The following is a 20,520-nucleotide window of genomic DNA, read 5'->3' as shown; positions in this document are numbered from 1 at the left end:
AAACGCAGCCAACAAGTGCTCAGCATATGTGGAAACTCCTTCAAGACTGTTTGAACAGCATTCCAGGTGAAGCTGGTTGAAAGAATGCCAAGAGTGTGCAAAGCTGTCATCAAGGCAAATGGTGGCTACTTTGAAGAATCTAAAATCTATTTTAATTTGTTTAACACTTTTTTGGTTACTACATGATTCCATATGTGTTATTTCATAGTTTAGATGTCTTCACTATTATTCTACAATGTAGAAAATAGTCAACAAAAAAAAGGAAAACCCTTGAATTAGTAGGTGTTCTAAAATTTTGGACCGGTAGTGTATAATAACTATGTAATGATGATTGTACTACTACATCTGTAAGGAGCTGAGATACTCGTTCTCTACATAGTGTTATAGTCGAGTAATGACACCAGGTTGCATGGGCTATCTATATAGCGCTTTCCCAAGTGCAGGTACTTTACATCGTAAGTGGGAATTCGCTTCAGCCATTAGCAATGTGTAGCACTCACCCACATACCTTAGTAAGTTAGAGTTGGACTATTACAGCATTCAATTTGTGAGTCATTAAACTACTTTAGGTCATTTAACTCTTACACCACACTCCTAAATATACTTTGCTGTTTGCTTAAATGTACCACTATACAGTAACTGTGTTAAACTGCTGTAATAAACTATAATGACCATTTCACTTTGGTTGCATCCCATTTGGCACCCTATTCCTTATGTACTGCACTTCTTTTGTCCAGGGCATATATGTCAAAGTAGTGCAGTATGTAGGGAATATGGTGCCATATGGGACAAAACCATATTGTGCCAAAAAAGCCAAAGGCATGTTAGTTCATAGACTGGCCTCTAGATGGCACATGGCTGACCTGTATCTGTGTTCTGTTGAAGCCACGCCCACCCATCACCACGGCCACAGCTGCCTGAGACTGAGAGTCTACGTCTGCTGCTCCACGGGTGGGTCTCGCTCTCTCGTGCTCTCTCTCTCTCTCTCTCTCTCTCTCTCTCTCTCTCTCTCTCTCTCTCTCTCTCTCTCTCTCTCTCTCTCTCTCTCTCTCTCTCTCTCTCTCTCTCTCTGATGTTTTGCCTTTTTTTCTTTCTTTTTCTCTCCCTCTATCTCTCTGTCTCTCCCTCTCTCAGGTATACACACACTCAGTCACATGCACACACACACAGTTGACACTGGAGACCTGAGGCTACAGGTTTTGACAGTGATTTCCCAGTGTTCTTATAGTGAGGCTATTTCTATCTCACTGTGTTCCAGGGTTGTATGATGATCTATGTTAGTCTGTGTTCCAGGGCATTGGTAGTAATGTACAGTGTTATTCTGGGTCTCAGTGCTCTAATAGTGTTTGATAGGAAATCTCTCTTCTATCCTGATGTGCCCTCTCCCTCTGATGCGTTCCCCCTTTCTCAGCCGCTCTGCTCTCTCTCTCTCTCGTTCTCTCCCTCTCTATCCTCTCTCTCTGCCTTTCTCTTCAACTTCCCTCTCTATCTCTCTCTATGTCTTTCTCTCTCTCCCCCACTCCCCTCTCTCTCTCGGTTTCTCGCTCTCTCCTCTCTTGCCCCCCTCTCCTCTCCCCATCTCTCTGATAGTTGATTCTCTCTCTGATAGTGACATTCTGTGTTATTTTTACTCCAGTAGCCTCTCTCCCCTGCAGGCCTTTGATCAAAGCCCTGTGCTGAAAGCTCTCCCTACTTCTCTAACCTTGTCAGCATTAATACATCCCACACTCAGGCCAGTGTCAGCTTCTGTGTACACATCACCTTAACCTCCTCTCTGAGTGTCAGGGCTAATCTATTGAAGTGTCCACTTGGGTTGTGTGTGTGTGTGTGCGTGTGCGTGTGTGTGTGTGTTTTAGGGTATAAAGTGGATATAAAGTGTGTGTGTGTCCGTGTGTTTTCCAATGTGTGTGATAGTGTTACCTTTACAAACGACAACCATTACTCTGCACGGTCTGCTAAATAGCCTAGCTATCATCTGAACCCAATTGCTATCTGCTATTTTCATTCCATTTTATCTATGCCCTATCCCTTTTGTTTTGAGACCATTTATCTCTAAAAATACACATACTTACCATATGCCTCGTATCTTATGCCATATGTTACATCCCTCTTTGCAGTGCAATAGAATATAGATAAGCAATGTGCATTCTCATTTAAAATCTCACTGAGCTGATGTTAATGTAATGCCAAGTCTAGACTATCAGTGTGTGTAATATTTTCCCTCTCAGTAAATATGCCTTCATCTTCTGCTCGATAGCTTCACCTCATAGTACATCTTTATGTACTGGACTGGAGTATCCTGGCATTCACACAAGATGTGTCCCAAATGGCACGTATTCCTTTTATAGTGCACTACATCTGACCTAGGCCTATACAGTGTACTATAAACTGTAGCACTATATAAAGTGCATTCGGAGAGAATTCAGACCCTTCCCTTTTTCCACATTTTTCTTATGTTACAGCCTTATTGTAAAATGGATTAAATAAAACATTTTCCTCATCAATCTACACCCCATAATGACAAAGCGAAAACAGGTTTTTAGATTTTTTTGCAAATTTAATCAAAATAAAAACACATCTTATTTACATAAGTATTCAGACCCATTGCTATGAGACTCAAAATTGAGCTCAGGTGCATCCTGTTTCCATTGATCATCCTGAGATGTTTCTTCAACTTGATTGGAGTCCACGTGGTAAATTCAATTAAATGGACTTGGAAAGACCTGTCTATGTAAGGTCCCACAGTTGACAGTGCATGTCAGAGCAAAAACCAAGCCATGAGGTCGAAGGAATTGTCCGTAGAGCTCCGAGACAGGATTGTGTTGAAGAACAGATCTGGGGAAGGGTAACAAAAATGTCTGCCGCATTGAAGGTCCCCAAGAACACAGTGGCCTCCGTCATTCTTAAATGGAAGAAGTTTGGAACCACCAATACTCTTCCTAGAGCTGGCTGCCCAGTCAAACTGAGCAATCGGGGGAGAAGGGCCTTGGTCAGGGAGGTGACCAAGAACCCAATGGTCACTCTGACAGAGCTCCAGAGTTCCTCTGTGGAGATGGGAGTACCTTCCAGAAGGACAACGAGATCTGCAGCACTCCACTAATCAGGCCTTTGTGGTAGAGTTGGCAGACAGAAGCCACTCCTCAGTAAAAGGCACATGACAGCCTGCTTGGAGTTTGCCAAAAGGAACCTAAAGGACTCTCAGACCATGGGAAACAAAATTCTCATCTGATGAAACCAAGATTTAACTATTTGGCCTGAATGCCAAGTGTCACATCTGGAGGAAACCTGTCACCATCCCCACTGTGAAGCATGGTGGTGGCAGCATCATGTTGTGAGGATGTTTTTCAGTGGCAGGGACTGGGAGACTAGTCAGGATAGACTGAAAGATGAACGGAGCAAAGTACAGAGAGATCCTTGATGAAAACTTGCTCCAGAGTGCTCAGGACTTCAGACTGGGGTGAAGGTTTACCTCCCAACAGGACAACCACCCTAAGCACACAGCCAAGACAACGGAGGAGTGGCTTCGGAACAAGTCTCTAAATGTTGTTGAGTGGCCCTGCCAGAGCACGGACTTGAACTTGATCAAACATCTCTGGAGAGACCTGAAAATAGCTGTGCAGTGATGCTCCCCATCCAACCTGACAGAGCTTGAGAGGATCTGCAGAGAAGAATGGGAGTACCTCCCCAAATACAGGTGTGCCAAGCTTGTAGCGTCATACCCAAGAAGACTCCAGGCTGTAATCGCTGCCAAAGGGGCTTCAACAAAGTACTAAGTAAAGGGTCTGAATACTTATGTAAATGTGAGATTTCCGTTTTTTATTTTTAATAAATTAGAAAAAAATTCTAAACCTGTTTTTGCTTCGTCATTATGGAGTGTTGTGTGTAGATTGATGAGGGAAAAAAACAATTTAATACATTTTAGAATAAGGCTGTAACTTAACAAAATGTGGAAAAAGTCAAGGGGTCTGAATACTTTACAGTGCCTTCAGAAAGTATTCAAACCCCTTGACTTTTTCCACATTTGTTGTGGAACAACCTGAATTTAAAATGTCCCTGGCCTACACACAATAACCCATAATGTCAAAGTGGAATTGTTTTTTGACATTTGTAAAAATGTATGTAAAATGTTGATAAGTATTCAAACCCTTTGTTAAGAGCGTCTGCTTAATGACTAAAATGTTATGGCAAGCCTAAATAAGTAAATAAATAATGAAGTGGGCTCCTGAATGGCGCAGTGGTCTAATACACTGCATTTCAGTGCAAGAGGCGTCACTGCAGTACCTGGTTCGAATCCAGGCTTTTTCACATCCGGCCGTGATTTGGAGTCCCATAGGGCGGCACACAAGTGGCCCAGCGTCGTCCGGGATTGGCCGGGGTAAGTCGTCTTTGTAAATTTAGCTGACTTGCCTAGTTAAATAAATAAAAATGTAAAAAAACGTTCAGTGATTTCACCATGAGGCCAATGGGGACTTCAAAATAGTTACAAAGTTTAATGGCTGTGATAGGAGAAAACTGAGGATGGATCAACAACATTGTCGTCACTCCACTATACTAACCTAATTGACAGAATAAATAGAAGGAAGCTTGTACAGAATAAAAATGTTGCAACAAGGTACTAAAGTACTGCAAAACATTTGGCAAAGCAATTCACTTTTTGTCCTGAATACAAAGTGTTGTGTTTGGGGCAAATCCAATATAACACATTACTGCTTACCACTCTCCATATTTTCAATCATAGTGGTGGCTGCATCATATTATGGGTATGCTTATAATCCTTAAGGACTGGGGAGTTTTTCAGGATAAAACATTCATTAAATGGAGCTAAGCACAGGCAAAATCCCAGAGGAAAACCTGGTTTAGTCTGCTTTCTACCAGACACTGGGAGATGAATTCACCTTTCAGCAGGACAATAACCTAAAACACAAGGCCAACTACGTTGGAGTTGGCAATACCTCAAAATAGTTGTGTATCAATGATCAACAACCAATGTGACAGAGCCTGAAGAATTTCGAAAAGAGTAATGGGAAAATGTTGCACAATCCAGGTGTGGAAAGCTCTTAGAGACTTACCCAGAAAGACTGTAATCAGAGAGACTGATTACAACTGTAATCGCTGCCAAAGGTGAATCTAACATGTATTGACTTGAATACTTATCTAATCAAGATATATTAGTGTTTTATTTTTCATACATTTTTTACAAATGTATGCATTTTTCTTTCACTTTGACATTACAAAGTTTTGTGTAAGTTGTTTACAAAAAAATGACAATTAAATCCATTTGAATCCCACTTTGTAACACAATAAAATTGGGAAAAAGGGAATAGGATGCCATTTGATACGGAACCCGCTCTCTGGTCAAAGGTAGTGCACTTTATAGGGAAGATTCTGTGTAAAATAAGTAGTGTGGGCATTTTAATGACTTTGCATATTTGTGTTCCTCTCTCTCTAAGTCTCCCATGGTGATGATTCCAGTCAGACTCCACCTGACTACACAGTCAGGCCCAATATCAAAATACACAACATTGGTGAGTGCTCTCTCTGACGCTTTCCCCCGATCTTGCTGCCCCCCCCCCCCTCTCTTTTTCTCTCTTAGTAATGGCATAATATTATTTATATGGGTTCTAAATACCACCTTGCTAGGTACACAATCACACACATCATTATATTTATCTTTCTTTCTCTCTGTCACAAACCCATACAACCACACACACACACACACACAGTTGTTCAATGGTGGCCGGATGGCTCATGACCGAGTTTATGGAGGAAAATAAATAAATAAATAAAGTAAACGCACATAGTCCAAACAACCAAAATGCCTTGGGGCCTCCTGATGCATCTGTACTTTATGGATTAGTGGCATCAACAGAAAGAGGACAAAATAGAAGTCATAACCCATAAACACTTGTGTAACCCTGATGGCCTCGCTGGCCATGTTGAAGCTATAGAAATCTGGTTGCAATTTCAGTTTAAGCTCCAGAATTAACAAATTGGTTGAAAAAAAGCATAATTCTTTTCAACATTAAAAAAGAAATAGGACTTGTGGAGGTACACTACCGTTCAAAAGTTTGGGGTCACTTGGAAATGTCCTTGTTTTTGAAAGAAAAGCACATTTTTGTCCATTAAAATAACATCAAATTGATCAGAAATACAGTGTAGCTATTGATAATGTTGTAAATGACTATTGTAGTGGGAAACGGCAGATTTTTTATGGAATATCTACATAGGCGTACAGAAGCCCATTATCAGCAACCATCACTCCTGCGTTCCAATGGCACGTTGTGTTAGCTAATCCAAGTTTATCATTTTAAACGGCTAATTGATCATTAGAAAACCGTATTGCAATTGTTATCACAGCTGAAAACTGTTGTTCTGATTAAGGAAGCAATAAAACCGTCCGCCTTTAGACTGGTTGAGTATCTGGAGCATCAGCATTTGTGGGTTCCTGGAGTCGCCTCTTCACTGTTGACATTGAGACTGGTGTTTTGCAGGTACTATTTAATGAAGCTGCCAGTTGAGGACATGTGAGGCATCTGTAACTAGACACTCAAATGTACTTCTCTTCTTGCTCAGTTGTGCACCGGGGCCTCCCACTCCTTTCTATTCTGGTTAGAGCCAGTTTGCACTGTTCTGTGAAGGGAGTAGTACACAGCGTTGTACGAGATCTTCAGTTTCTGGGCAATTTCTCGCAAGGAATAGCCTTCATTTCTCAGAACAAGAATAGACTGATGAGTTTCAGAAGAAAGTACCTTGTTTTTGGCCATTTTGAGCCTGTAGTCAAACCCACAAATGCTGACGCTCCAGATACTCAACCAGTCTAAAGGATGCCAGTTTTATTGCTTCTTTAATCAGGCAACAGTTTCAGCTGCGCTAACAATTGCAAAAGGGTTTTCTAATGATCAATTAGCCTTTTAAAATGATAAACTTGGATTAGCTAACACAACGTGCCATTGGAACGCAGGAATGATGGTTGCTGATAATGTGCGTCTGTATGCCGATATTCCATTAAATATCAGCCATTTCAAGCTACAATAGTCATTTATTACATTAACAATGTCTACACTGTATTTCTGATAAGTTTTATGTTATTTTAATGTACCATTTTTTTTTCTTTCTTTCAAAAACAAGGACATTTCTAAATGACCCCAAACTTTTGAACGGTAGTGTATGTCGCACATGCAGTTAACAAAAATATATGGAAATGTCTGCTCTATCTAAAATTACAACCAACTCATTGCAGCATTACCGCAATGGAAGGGGGAGGCGGTAATGAACTTGTCTGTTGGCCCTGCATTAAAGACCAAAATTGGTTAAAGAAAATTGTGATAAATAAAAAAGTATAGCATTTAAGGACCAAAAAAAACGACAGCTGCGCCAAACAGGTTGAAAAATAGTTGGGAAGAGATTTTCGATTGACCGATTCCATGGCACATTGCTGATACACAAAACGACGCCTGACTCAAAACTTGCAACCAATAGAATGTTATATATATATATTATGTATGCAGTGCATTTGGAAATTATTCAGACCCTGTAAAGTATACACTGGGAGTCAGGAAGCAGGTGCCGAAGGTAAGTTTAATGATAAGAAAAGGCAGATAAACAAAACAGAAGTGTACTGAATGTGAACAAAACCAATACTGCCTGATGACTGAGGCTACTGAGGGCAAAATAAAGGGAGAGTAATCAAGGTGATGATGAGGTCCAGGTGTGTGTAACGATGGGGAGCAGGTGTGCGTAATGAGGATTGCCAGGACTGGTGGTTAGTAGTACACCGGCGACATCGAGCGGGGGAGTGGGAGGCGTGACAGACCCCTTGACTATTTCCACATTTCCACATTCTACAATAGATTTTTTTTTTTTATCCCTCATCAGTCTACACACAGTACCCCATAATGGCAAAGCAAAAGTATTTAGACATTTTTGCACATTTATTAAAAAATAAAAAACATATGTCACATTTACGTAAGTCTTCAGACCCTTTACTCAGTACTTTGTTGAAGCACCTTTGGAAGGGATTACAGGCTCGAGTGTTCTTGGGTATGACGCTACAAACTTGGCACGGCTGTATTTGCAGTTTCTCCCATTCTTCTCTGCAGATCCTCTCAAGCTCTGTCAGGTTGGATGGGGAGCATCGCTGCACGGCTATTTTCAGGTCTCTCCAGAGCTGTTCGATTGAGTTCAAGTCTGGGCTCTGGCTGGGCCACTCAATGACTTTCAGAGCATTGTCCCAAAGCCACTCCTGCATTGTATTGGCTGTGTGCTTAGGGTAGTTGTCCTGTTGGAAGGTGAACCTTCGCCCCAGTCTGAGGTCTTGAGCGCTCTGGAACAGGTTTTTATCAAGGATCTCTCTGTACTTTGCTTGGTTCATCTTTCCTTCCATCCTGACAAGTCTCCCAGTCCCAGCCGCTGAAAAACATCCTCACAGCATGATGCTGCCACCACCATGCTTCCCCGTAGGGATAGTGCCAGGTTTCCTCCAGATGTGACGCATGGCATTCAGGCCAAAGAGTTCAATCTTAGTTTCATCAGACCAGGGAATCTTGTTTCCCATGGTCTGAGAGTCCTTTAGGTTCCTTTTGGCAAACTCCAAGCTTGCTGTCATGTGCCTTTTACTGAGGAGTGGCTTCAGTCTGGCCACTCCACCATAAAGCCTTGATTGGTGGAGTGCTGCAGAGATGGTTGTCCTTCTAGAAGGTTCTCCCATCTCTACAGAGGAACTCTGGAGCTCTGTCAGAGTGACCATTGGAATCTTGGTCATCTCTCTGACCAAGGCCCTTCTCCCCCGATTGCTCAGTTTGACTGGGTAGCCAGCTCTAGGAAGAGTCTTGGTGGTTCTAAGCTTCTTCCATTTAAGAATGATGGAGGCTACTGTGTTCTTGGGGACCTTCAATGCTGTAGACATTTTTTGGTACCCTTCCCCAGATCTGTGCCTTGACACAATCCTGTCTCAGAGCTCTACGGACAGTTCCTTCGACCTCGTGGCTTGTTTTTTGCTCTGACATGCACTGTCAACAGTGGGACCTTTATAGAGACAGATGTGGGCCTTTCCAAATCATGTCCAATCAATTGTAGAAACATCTCAAGGATGATCAATGGAAACAGGATGCACATGAGCTCAATTTCGAATCTCATAGCAAAGGATCTGAATAGTTAAGGTATTTCTGTTTTATTATTAATACATTTGCTAAAATTTCTAAAAACCTGTTTTTGCTTTGACATTATTGGATATTGTGTGTAGATTGATGAGAAAATGTTTTATTAACTTCTATGGGCTAGGTCCCACCCCTGGTACACCCTATCAACAGCAGGTGAAATATCAAGGGCACCAAATTTGAAAACAATTAAATGTCATAATTCAAATTTCTCAAACATACAACCATCTTACACCCTTTGAAAGATAAACATCTCCTTAATCTAACCACGTTGTCCGATTTTAAAAAGGCTTTACGGTGAAAGCATAAAGTTAGATTATGTTAGGACAGTACATTGAAAATAGCTGTGTGTAATGTTTTGTGAATGCAAAGACGGGCGTCACCAAAAGCAGAAAACCAGCTAAAATTATGCACTAACCTTTGACAATCTTCATCAGATGACACTCCTAGGACATTATGTTAGACAATACATGCATTTTTTGTTCTATCGAGTTCATATTTATATCCAAAAACAGCGTTTTACAATGGCGTTGATGTTGAGGAAATATTTTCCCTCCAATACCGCCAGTCAATCAGCACAATAAATTAAATAATTACTATTCGAAAACATTGGTAAAATATTATATTGTCATTCAAAGAATTATAGATTAACATCTCATGAACGCAACCGCATTGCCAGATTTAAAAATAACTTTACTGGGAAATCACACTTTGCAATAATCTGAGTACTGCGCTCAGAAAAATAGGCTTGGCGATACAGACTAGGCGCCATGTTGGAGAGATCTAAAATCAAAAATACTATGTAAATATTCCCTTACCTTTGATTATCTTCATCAGAAGGCACTTCCAGGAATCCCAGGTCCATAACAAATGTAGTTTTGTTCGAAAAAGCTCATAATTTATGTCCAAAAAGCTCCGTGTTGTTAGCGCGTCCTGTAGGCTACTCAAAAACATGAACGACGCCCGCTGGACTTGTCTTCACCAAAGAGGGAAAAAAAAATATTTACGTTCGTTCAAACATGTCAAACGTTGTATAGCATAAATCATTAGGGCCTTTTTCAATCAGAACTTCAATAATATTCAAGGCGGACGATTGCATTCTCTTTTAAAACGTATTGGAACGAGAGTACCCAAACATGCACTCGCGCGCCAGAGTAGTATCGGCCATCCGCTTATGACCAACGTTCCAAGTCTCTTGTTCGGTCAGTTTTCACAGTAGAAGACTCAAACCACTTTGTAAAGACTGGTGACCTCTAGTGGATGGCGTAGGAAGTGCTCAATGATTAATAAGTTCCTGTGTGTTTCAATGGCATAGGCTTAAAAGTAATTCAACACATCAGATATACACTTCCTGTCAGAATTTGTCTCAGGGTTTTGACTGCCATATGAGTTCTGTTATACTTACAGACACCATTCAAACAGTTTTGGAAAATTCAGAGTGTTTTCCATCCAAATATGTTAATAATATGCATATCCTAGCTTCTGAGTTGGTGTAGGAGGCAGTTAAAAATGGGCACATATTTGTTTCAAAATTCTCAATACTGCCCCCTAGCCCCAAAAGGTTTTAAGGCTGGAACGTAACAAAATGTGGAAAAAGTCAAGGGATCTGAATACTATCCGAATGCACTGTATGTATATGGGGGATAAAATCATCCCAGCTCTGCAGATTTTGCTGCGACAAGACGGAATCATTAGGTCACTTGTTTTGGTACTGCCCATATGTAGCTTGTTTTTGGTCGCAGGTTCAGGAATGACTGAAGAATTGTAGCATTTACCTGGAGCTAACTCTGCATATAGCACTGCTGCGTGCTTTGAAAAGTCATAGTCAATTGATCAATAACATAAGAATAAAAATGTTTGTCTTTAATTTACAATCTGTAGAAACTATGAGAATAGAAAGGTTCACAAATGTTGTGAAACATCACAGCACCGTGGAAAAATATATTGCAATTATAAATCAAAACTGGATGGCCTTCAGAGATATATGGGAGGGGTTGAGGGTAGCTGGAGGGTGGGACTAAAAATAAACAAAAAATATAACTAATGTAAAATATATTGTGTCCATAAAATGTATATGGTATGTATAAGCTGGAAGTAGAAGCCTTGCCACAGATGTCTCAGGTTTTGAGGGAGCGTGCAAATGTCCACCAGAGCTGTTTCCAGATAATTGAATGTTAATTTCTCTACCATAAGCCACCTCCAACATCGTTTTGGAGAACCGGCCTCACAACCGCGTCGTGTGGTCTAGCAGTTTGCTGACGTCAATGTTGTGAACAGAGTGCCCCTTGGTGGCGGTGGGGGTTGTGGTATGGGCAGGCATAAGCTACGAACAACACAATTGCATTTTATCGATGTCAATAGAGATGACGTGGCGAGATCCTGAGGCCCATTGTTGTGCCATTCATCCGCCACCATCACCTCATGTTTCAGCATGATAATGTCGCAAGGATCTGTACACATTTCCTGGAAGCTCAAAATGTCCCAGTTCTTCAATGGCCTGCATACTCAATGTACCATTTCCCGACAATATCTAGCAACTTCGCACAGCCATTGAAGAGGAGTGAGACAACATTCCACAAGCCACAATCAACAGCCTGATCAACTCTATGAGAAGGAGATGTGCTGCATGAGGCAAATGGTGGTCACACCAGATACTGACTGGTTTTCTGATCACGCCACAACCTTTTCTTTTAAAGTTATCTGTGACCAACAGATGCATATCTGTATTCCCAGGCATGTGAAATCCATAGATAACGGCCTAATGAATTTATTTCATTTGACTGATTTCCTTATATGAACTCAGTAAAATCTTTGAAATTGCTGCGTTTTGCGTTTATGTTTTTGTTCAATATTTATTTACAAAAACATATGTGGGGTATTGGAAGTGATGCAGAGAATTACATTGATAGAAGTCACAATCTATCTTCAATATTAAAGCTGATCTACCCTGTAAAAAAAAAATTTTAAACACTGCTTTACTCAATCAGGACACTATTCCACCCAATACAGTGTCAATATTCTCTAACTTTGCAGCATACTAACTTCCTGTTCAGGTTAACACTCACAGTTTCTATGAAACAAACTTACTCAACGCCCCTCCCTGTCTGAGATAACATACTGATGAATACCTTGTCATTCTCATAGAGTTAAATAAAGAACTCATCTTTGTATTTGTGCAATTATGGCATCTGTGACAGCATAGGCATTGCTATTGAGGCTATCTCCAAGTAGCCAATGTTATTTTTCTTTTGTGTTTCAAAGAAGTGTAAAGCTAATATTGGTGATTTACCACCACCTGCAGTGCTGGAGTCCTGAATCAAATCTTGTGTGTTTATTATTGAGACTAGATGGTGGTGATTTAGCTTAAAGCCATTAACTGACCATAGACCATCCAATTTCAAGAAGACCATGCTCTGATCATTGGCTGATCGCTCAAAACCATAGGAATCCCCACCCAGTTGACTGCTTTAAAATGGTAGAGGCCCTCAATGGCATGGTAAAATGGGTTATATCCATCTGGAGTCCTCTATCTAACTTTATGGGCTGTCAGCTGGAACAGTCTCAGTTTACCACATGTACTCAACTGGACTTATTTGACCATGTCACTGGTGTAGATGTCAGGGTTGTGTCATCGTCGTAGCCGACAGACAGGTTTTCTAATATTTCTAAGAATGGTTTTGACGTGGCAGAAGCACAGACAAACCGGTCGAGTTGGATGTTGTTCTTTCTCTTGAGTCAACGGGGGGGGGGGGGGGGGGGGGGGGGGGGTGTGTGTGTATCTGCCGCCAAGTGTCATATCAGTGTCATATCTTGTGTGTGTGTCTCTCTTAGTTCGTTAACTCTTCAGTGTCTGTCCCCATAGGGGACAATTTCTTTCTTTTTTCACCTTTATTTAACTAGTCAAGTCAATTTAGAACAAATTCTTATTGATAATGACGGCCTACCAGGGAACAGTGGGTTAAAGTGTTGTTCAGGGACAGAACAAAAGATTTTTACCTTGTCAGCTCGGGGATTCGATCCAGTAACCTTTTTGTTCTATGTTAATTTCATTTAATTGCAAATCTTGCTAGATGAAGCCGAATCATTAGAATAAAAATAAGCGTACATTTTAAAAGATGAACAACAAAGTGTGTTTATTCCTCCTCCCAAGAGGGAATACGGCATCATATGTAGCAGCACTGGTGATAATTGCCGATTTTTTTTGGTTACATTTCTCTGTTTGTTCTCTACATGTGGATGTGCATTATTTGTATGCATTGCACAACACCGGCTGTAGATTTATTGAGTTAATGTGTCATTTGATGGTTTCTCTCACTCTCTCTCTCTCTCTCTCTCTCTCGCACTCTCTCGGTCTGTCTCTGTCTGTCTCTCTCGCTCCCTCTGTCTCTCTCTCTCTCTTTTTCTCACTCTCCACAGATGAATTTAACCCTGAAATTCCCAAACTGGAGAAGAGCGTCAGTGGCAGCAGCCGATCACGCGATCGCCTTCTGCTCACCGTGGCAACACTGCTCATCTCCGCCCTCCTGGTTTCCTAGCGACTGTGTCCCCGAGTGACATCACATGGATACCTGAACCGCTTGGACTGAAGGGCTATGTATCCATTGACCCTAGGTTCAATTAGAAAGTGAGAGGGACCCAAGTAAAGGTCACACAATTCAACCAATCAAAAGCCAGAATTACAATCAATTTGACACAACCATAAAAAACAGGACTTACTCTCAAATCGTACTCACTCAATTCTATCTTAACTCACCTGTAGTCACTGTTGATACACAGTTTGTGCGACATGACGTCTTTGGTTCATGCATTGTCGGACATACACTACTTGCATATGTGCCACTGCATTTCATGCATTTGGTGTGCCACCACACAGACCAAAAGCAGAAAATGGCATTCAGACTTAGACATGATACTGCCATCATGCCTAGGCTGCCACTGGCTACACACACACAGTTAAAGTAGGACATGTGCAGTGGGATTTGTAATGGGAGTATGGCTGCCTGTCTATCTGCGAAGGAACTCGCATGACATTGTCTTCAGCTAGTCCCAATATGGAGGACCTTTGAGCTCTGTGTAGTAGGATGGACATAACTGGACTGGGCTCCACTGAGCCTGACCAATGGGCTTTGATGGACGGGACTCAACTGGACTTGGCGGTGCTGCAGTACTGTGGACCATGCTGAACTCTGCCAAGATTCGCTGTACTGTGCTGTGCCATATACTTGCAGCCATTTCTCTACACTGCTGCCATTCTACCGGATGTTAACCCATCTTTTACTGTCATAGATACGAGTTGGTCACACCGAGGCCCAGGTGTTGATGGTGTTGACCGGAAGACAAATATTTTAAGAGAATCTCTATAAGGCTTTCGAGAGCCCTTATCCATCTCTAGATGTTCTCTAACTGTGGCTTTGTGGTGCATAGAAAGGTCCAAAGCCCACATGTCAAGGACAAAATAGACGGTGCCCTTCAAGAACTGGTCCTAGATCTGTTTTCATATCTGCCTTCAAACCTTATTAACTGGAATAAAAGAGACTGCACCTGTGCTTTGAGGGCATTTCCAGAAGCACAGATCTGTGTTTTTGCCTGATGCATCTACCCATAACACTTTGTCTGGGTTCCAGGTAGCAGTCTTGTATCAATAGTTAACAGAATGGTTTCTATTGCCACAAATTACAATATTAAACATTTCATAACAACAAATATCCTACAAATCCAGACCTGATTATTATTTTTTTTCCCCCATCACTTTCAAAGGTTACCGAATCAGGGCTGTTTATTATTGCAATCTCAGTCACTGTGGTAACTACCAAATACAGTAGTCACAGTGAGCCTGAGGAAACTGTGATTTGTGTCACAGATTACTTTAGTCGCCATTTTGTAAACATGGGTGAATGTGCAAACAGACAGCAGTCCACAGATTTACTGTTTTATACTATAAAGTCTGACAATATTAGGATTGCATTTTCGATGACAATGCTGTATGGTTTATTAACATTTATTTACACATTTGTTTACATTATTTATTGATTTGATTGTTTATTCGTGTACATTTCCAAGTATTATTTCATTAAGCTATTGTACCAAATTTTTTTATTTTTGCTAAAGCATTTGCTTCTGTTAAGTACAGTACATGGATGTATGCCAGTTAAGACTTTTGAGGAGAGGTGTAACTATTCTTCTCACATGTTATAAAGCATTACATTTAACCATAGCATTTATGCCAGGAAATAAGAGGAGAGGTGATACTGGATAAAAAACATCACTCCTCCAGTGCTGCACTTAAAATTCTTGACACGAGAAATGACGATAGTGCATTGTAATATAACTTTATAAACATGCTGGTAGGGGCTGAATTCGTGTGTGTGTGTGTGTGTCAGAGAGAGTGAGAGATAAAAGGCATATGCGTGCACATTATTGTGCGTATGTATGTATTAGGAGTGTGCTTGTCTGCGCTTTCGAGTATGTGTGCATTTTAGACTTTTCGTATTCGTTGAGGGACTTGTTTGTAGGATCTGAATATGCAGGAGTGTATGAGAGATAGATAGAGAGTATGTGCTTCAGTAATGTTAGTTTATGTTAGGGGCCGGGGGGATTTAAAAAAGCATTTACTAATGTTGGAGACAACAAGAATTGTGTTTACCTTTGACAAGAATCAATTTAAAAACATGTAAATTGAACTAAGAATGACAATGATTAAAATGATGACAATAAAAATCATACTTTTAGCAAAAGTCTTTATACATCTATATCCTAAGTGAAATTATTCAGTTGCTAAGTTGTTTTGTCAGGAACGTTCTTTATAAGAATGATTTAGCCAGGCACGTCACCCGTGATACAAGTCAGTATTCGATGTCCATCCATGTCTGAGGACGTCGGGAGATGACGTGGAAACCGGCCACTAGGAGCAGCAGTAAGCGTTGTTACCTTCAAGGAGGCTTTGGTTTTGCTAGGGCGGTTCCAAAGGTTGCATGTTCGAATCCAGCGATAGAAAGTTGTTTATATATTTTTGTTTTAAGCCTATCCCTAACCTTAACCCTTACCTTAACCATTTGTAGTTAATGCCTAACCTTAAGAATTATGAGTTAATGCCTAAACTTAACCTTGGAATGATACGGAGGAGTTACTAAACACTTGACGTTTGATAAACAGGGATGAATGTCTAATTCTGACATGAGACTGTGAGAGCTTGTTGGATTTAGCACGACCTTTCGGTCTCCATTTATGTTTCTTTTTCTTCTTTGATCTTCTATCTCACCTCCACCTTACCTTGCCCTAAACTTTCTCTTTCTCTTACAGTTTGTGTGTTTATCTTCCCTTTCTGTTTGGTCCTTGTCTTTTCCTGTTAAGATCTTGCTCCCCCATTCCCTCTCTCATACTCATTTGAACTATTTCCATCCTACATACTGACACGCACAACCCACTCATCCACACTAACACCTTCATCACATGGCCTGTGCTTACAGTAATATATCTCCACTTGAGAGCACAAACGCAGCACCCATAAAACATAATGACAACGTGGGGAAAACCAACCTACTGCTCCATCTCTCTGTCTCTCTCTCCATCCCCCATTCTCTCGCTCTGCTCTCCACAAAACACCTGCAAGCCATTCATGTCTCCACACATCTATCTCCCCGTCCCTCCACCCCTCGCTCCCTGTGCCCCTATCAGGTTCTCTCTAATCTTGGTACGCTAACTGGAGAAGTCTACAAAAGGGACTGACACATACAGTTGAAGTCGGAAGTTTACATACACCTATTGGAGTCATTAAAACTCGGTTTTCAACCAGTCAACAAATTTCTTGTTAACAAACTATAGTTCTGGCAAGTCGGTTAGGACATCTACTTTGTGCATGACACAAGTAATTTTTCCAACAATTGTTTACAGACAGATTATTTCACTTATAATTCACTGTATCACAATTCCAGTGGGTCAGAAGTTTACATACACTAAGTTGACTGTGCCTTTAAACAGCTTGGAAAATTCCAGAAAATGGTGTCATGGCTTTTGAAGCTTCTGATAGGCTAATTGACATCATCTGAGTCAATTGGAGGTGTACTTGTGGATGTATTTCAAGGCCTACCTTAAAACGCAGTGCTTCTTTGCTTGACATCATGGGAAAATAAAAAAAAATCAGCCAAGACCTCAGCCAAGTTCATCCTTGGGAGCAATTTCCAAACGCCTGAAGGTACCACGTTCATCTGTACAAACAATAGTATGCAAGTATAAACACCATGGGACCACGCAGCTGTCATACCGCTCAGGAAGGAGACGCGTTCTGTCTCCTAGAGATGAACGCACTTTGGTGCGAAAAGTGCAAATCAATCCCAGAACAACAGCAAAGGACCTTGTGATTATGCTGGAGGAAACAGGATCACAAGTATCTATATCCACAGTAAAACGAGTCCTATATCGACATAACCTAAAAGGCCGCTCAGCAAGGAAGAAGCCACTGTTCCAAAACCTCCATAAAAAAGCCAGACTACGGTTTGCAGCTGCACATGGGGACAAAGATCGTACTTTTTGGAGAAATGTCCTCTGGTCTGATGAAACAAAATTAGAGCTGTTTGGCCATAATGACCATCGTTATGTTTGGAGGAAAAATGGGGAAGCTCGCAAGCCGAAGAACACCATCCCAACCATGAAGCATGGGGGTGGTAGCATCATGTTGTGGGGGTGCTTTGCTGCAGGAGGGACTGGTGCACTTCACGAAATAGATGGCGTCATGAGGAAGGAAAATGATGTGGATATATTGAAGCAACATCTCAAGACATCAGTCAGGAAGTTAAAGCTTGGTCGCAAATGGGTCTTCCAAATGGACAATGACACCAAGCATACTTCAAAGTTGTGGCAAAATGGCTTAAGGACAAAAAAGTCAAGGTATTGGAGTGGCCATCACAAAGCCCTGACCTCAATCCTATAGAACATTTGTTGGCAGAACCGAAAAAGCGTGTGTGAGCAAGGAGGCCTATAAACCTGACTCAGTTACACCAGCAATGTCAGGAGGAATCGGCCAAATTTTACCCAACTTATTGTGGGAAGCTTGTAGAAGGGTACCTGACACGTTTGACCCAAGTTTAACAATTTAAAGACAATGCTACCAAATACTAATTGAGTGTATGTAAACTTCTGACCCACTGGGAATGTAATGAAAGAAATAAAAGCTGAAATAAATCATTCTCTAGTATTATTCTGACATTTCACATTCTTAAAATAAAGCGGTGATCCTAACTGGTTTTTTTTGCTAGAATTTTTGCTGGGATTAAATGTCAGGAATTGTAAAAAACTGAGTTTAAATGTATTTGGCTAAGGTGTATGTAAACTTCCGACTTCAACTGTATATCAGATGCAGTAATGTCCACATCAGAGAGAAAAGAGGGCAAGTTAGATTTCTCTTTCATGTTTTACGTCACTGCATCCCAATCCAGGTCCTGGGGACCCAAAAAGGTGCATGTTTGTTTTTTTCCCTAGGACTACTGTAACACACCTGATTCAACTAAAGGCTTGATGATAAGTTTATTCGTTAAATCAAGTGTTACTTAGTGCTAAGTGCACCCCTTTGTGTCCTCAGGATGAGGATTGGGAATGATTGTGCTTCTAGCTTTCTTTCTCTCTTTCTCTTTCTCTCCTGCTTTTCACTCCAATGACAAAGCTGTTTAGCTGGAGGTGAAAGAGGTGCAGAGGAACATTAACTGGTGTCTCGTTGCAATTATAGATATTAAAACCTGATTATATCTGACATTTATGGGTATAATTGAAAGATAGATAGTTGTCACCTTGGCTCTCTGCATGCACAGGCTTTTGGGATTTTAGTCAGTCTCCTTTAGACTTGTACATTAATTTAATACTTACATTTTGTATGATTTATTTATGTTTTCTGGGGGTAGAGGTAGGATGTGCTGTAGCTCTTTGGGCTAAACGGGTTATAAGATAAATCATCACTTCATGAATAAATGCCTCATCTTACCATCCAAAGAGAATGTATGCAGCCGGCTTTACACTCATATCCCCGTTGACCGGTTCGTACATAAAACATTCCCCATTCAGGCTGCAAAGGTGTCGATTTCCTCCTTAACTCAATTTAATAGTGAGAAGGCGGAAAAAAACATGGAAACTATCCATGCTATCTTTATGAAACACCATTTTCCTCCACCATGCTAACGTCTAAATGCTAGTCCTGGATGTTGTGTATCGCGTTCAGCCAGTCAAGTTGCAACAATCTGTTGTTTACCCTTGGTCTGAACGCTGTACGCAATGTCAGGAAGTAGCATTAGCCAGAGAAAGTATGCATATTTTCTCAGTTTCTTTCCACCTTTTTGCCATTAAATCTAATTAAAGAGGACATCGATGCCTTTGCAGCCTGAATGGAGATGTACAAACCGATCCACGTGGGATACGAGTGTATAGCCGGCTGCATACATTCCCTTCGGACAGTAAGATGAAACGACTCAATATCGCCATCTGCGAGTAAGTAACATGATAGCTCATGTGTGTGCCACCATCAGTTATTGCTTGACATTAGCCTGAGGATTGCATGCTTGGACAATGTTGGAAATTATGATTAATGTTAGTTTGATTTTCAAAAAAGCTTACCAAGGGAGTGCTATAGCCTAATCCATTGACATTGTCCTCCTTAAAAGAAGGGTATTCCATTAGTAAAGGGAGATAACCTTTAGGTGATTTGGACACATTTATTGTTTTCTGAGTCATTTATTGTGGAATAAACCATCTGTAACCTAGCCTACTGGGTGCATGGCGGACGCCGGGTAGAATTCCCTAGACAACCTGCACCGTCTGGTCCCGACAATGGAACAGATGCCGACTCTAGTTCCACTGAGAACTTGTAAGAGCGTATGACATCAATGAAGAATCTCATCAGCATGCTTCAGAATGTGGATGGTCGGATGGAAGGCTGGTTCCAGCTGTAGGTAGGCCTGTTGTTTATTTGGCAACTGCTCAAATGTGTTTCTTTTTTTATAACAGGAAAAATGTGCTAATTATTCATAGGTGGTTAACCAAATAGCCCTAGCCTACTGTATCACTGTTGTGATAATATATTGTCAACTGGACAGAATTTAGAACCTAACTGTCAAAAATCAGCCTGCATCATCCCTCTCATTTATTTTCGATTTTACATGTTGGCCTAGGCTACGCGACTCGTGCTTCCCGCCCATAGTCCGTCAGGAAGCATGAGTCGCTTATCAAAGCAAACATCCATCTACATGACAAACGCTTTGAGGTAAAACCTTATAATGTTTTGGCTGTTCAACCTCGAGCCTCAATCTTAAACCATACCAGTAGGCTATTATAGAGAGTGACAACACACTCAATTTCAAAAGCACTTTCAAAACAGAAAAAGGAC

At 41.0% G+C, this 20,520-nt stretch overlaps 1 protein-coding gene across 1 annotated transcript in view; it reads left to right on the top strand.

The window, feature by feature from the left end:
• LOC115176075 (ephrin-A3) overlaps positions 1–15,175 on the top strand; it is a 99,742-nt gene extending 84,567 nt beyond the window's left edge. The window contains exons 3-5 of the mRNA XM_029735859.1: positions 886–951; positions 5,451–5,525; positions 13,572–15,175. Of these exons, the coding sequence (XP_029591719.1) occupies positions 886–951; positions 5,451–5,525; positions 13,572–13,690 (260 nt within the window). The 3' untranslated portion in view covers positions 13,691–15,175. The remainder of the gene's footprint in view (positions 1–885; positions 952–5,450; positions 5,526–13,571) is intronic.
• Positions 15,176–20,520: the final 5,345 nt, after the last annotated feature.

Source organism: Salmo trutta, chromosome 36 (assembly GCF_901001165.1).
Source record: "Salmo trutta chromosome 36, fSalTru1.1, whole genome shotgun sequence".
Lineage (NCBI taxonomy): Eukaryota > Metazoa > Chordata > Actinopteri > Salmoniformes > Salmonidae > Salmo > Salmo trutta.
The sequence above is the reverse complement of the archived record's forward strand: the minus strand, read 5'-3'. Positions and strand labels throughout refer to the sequence as shown.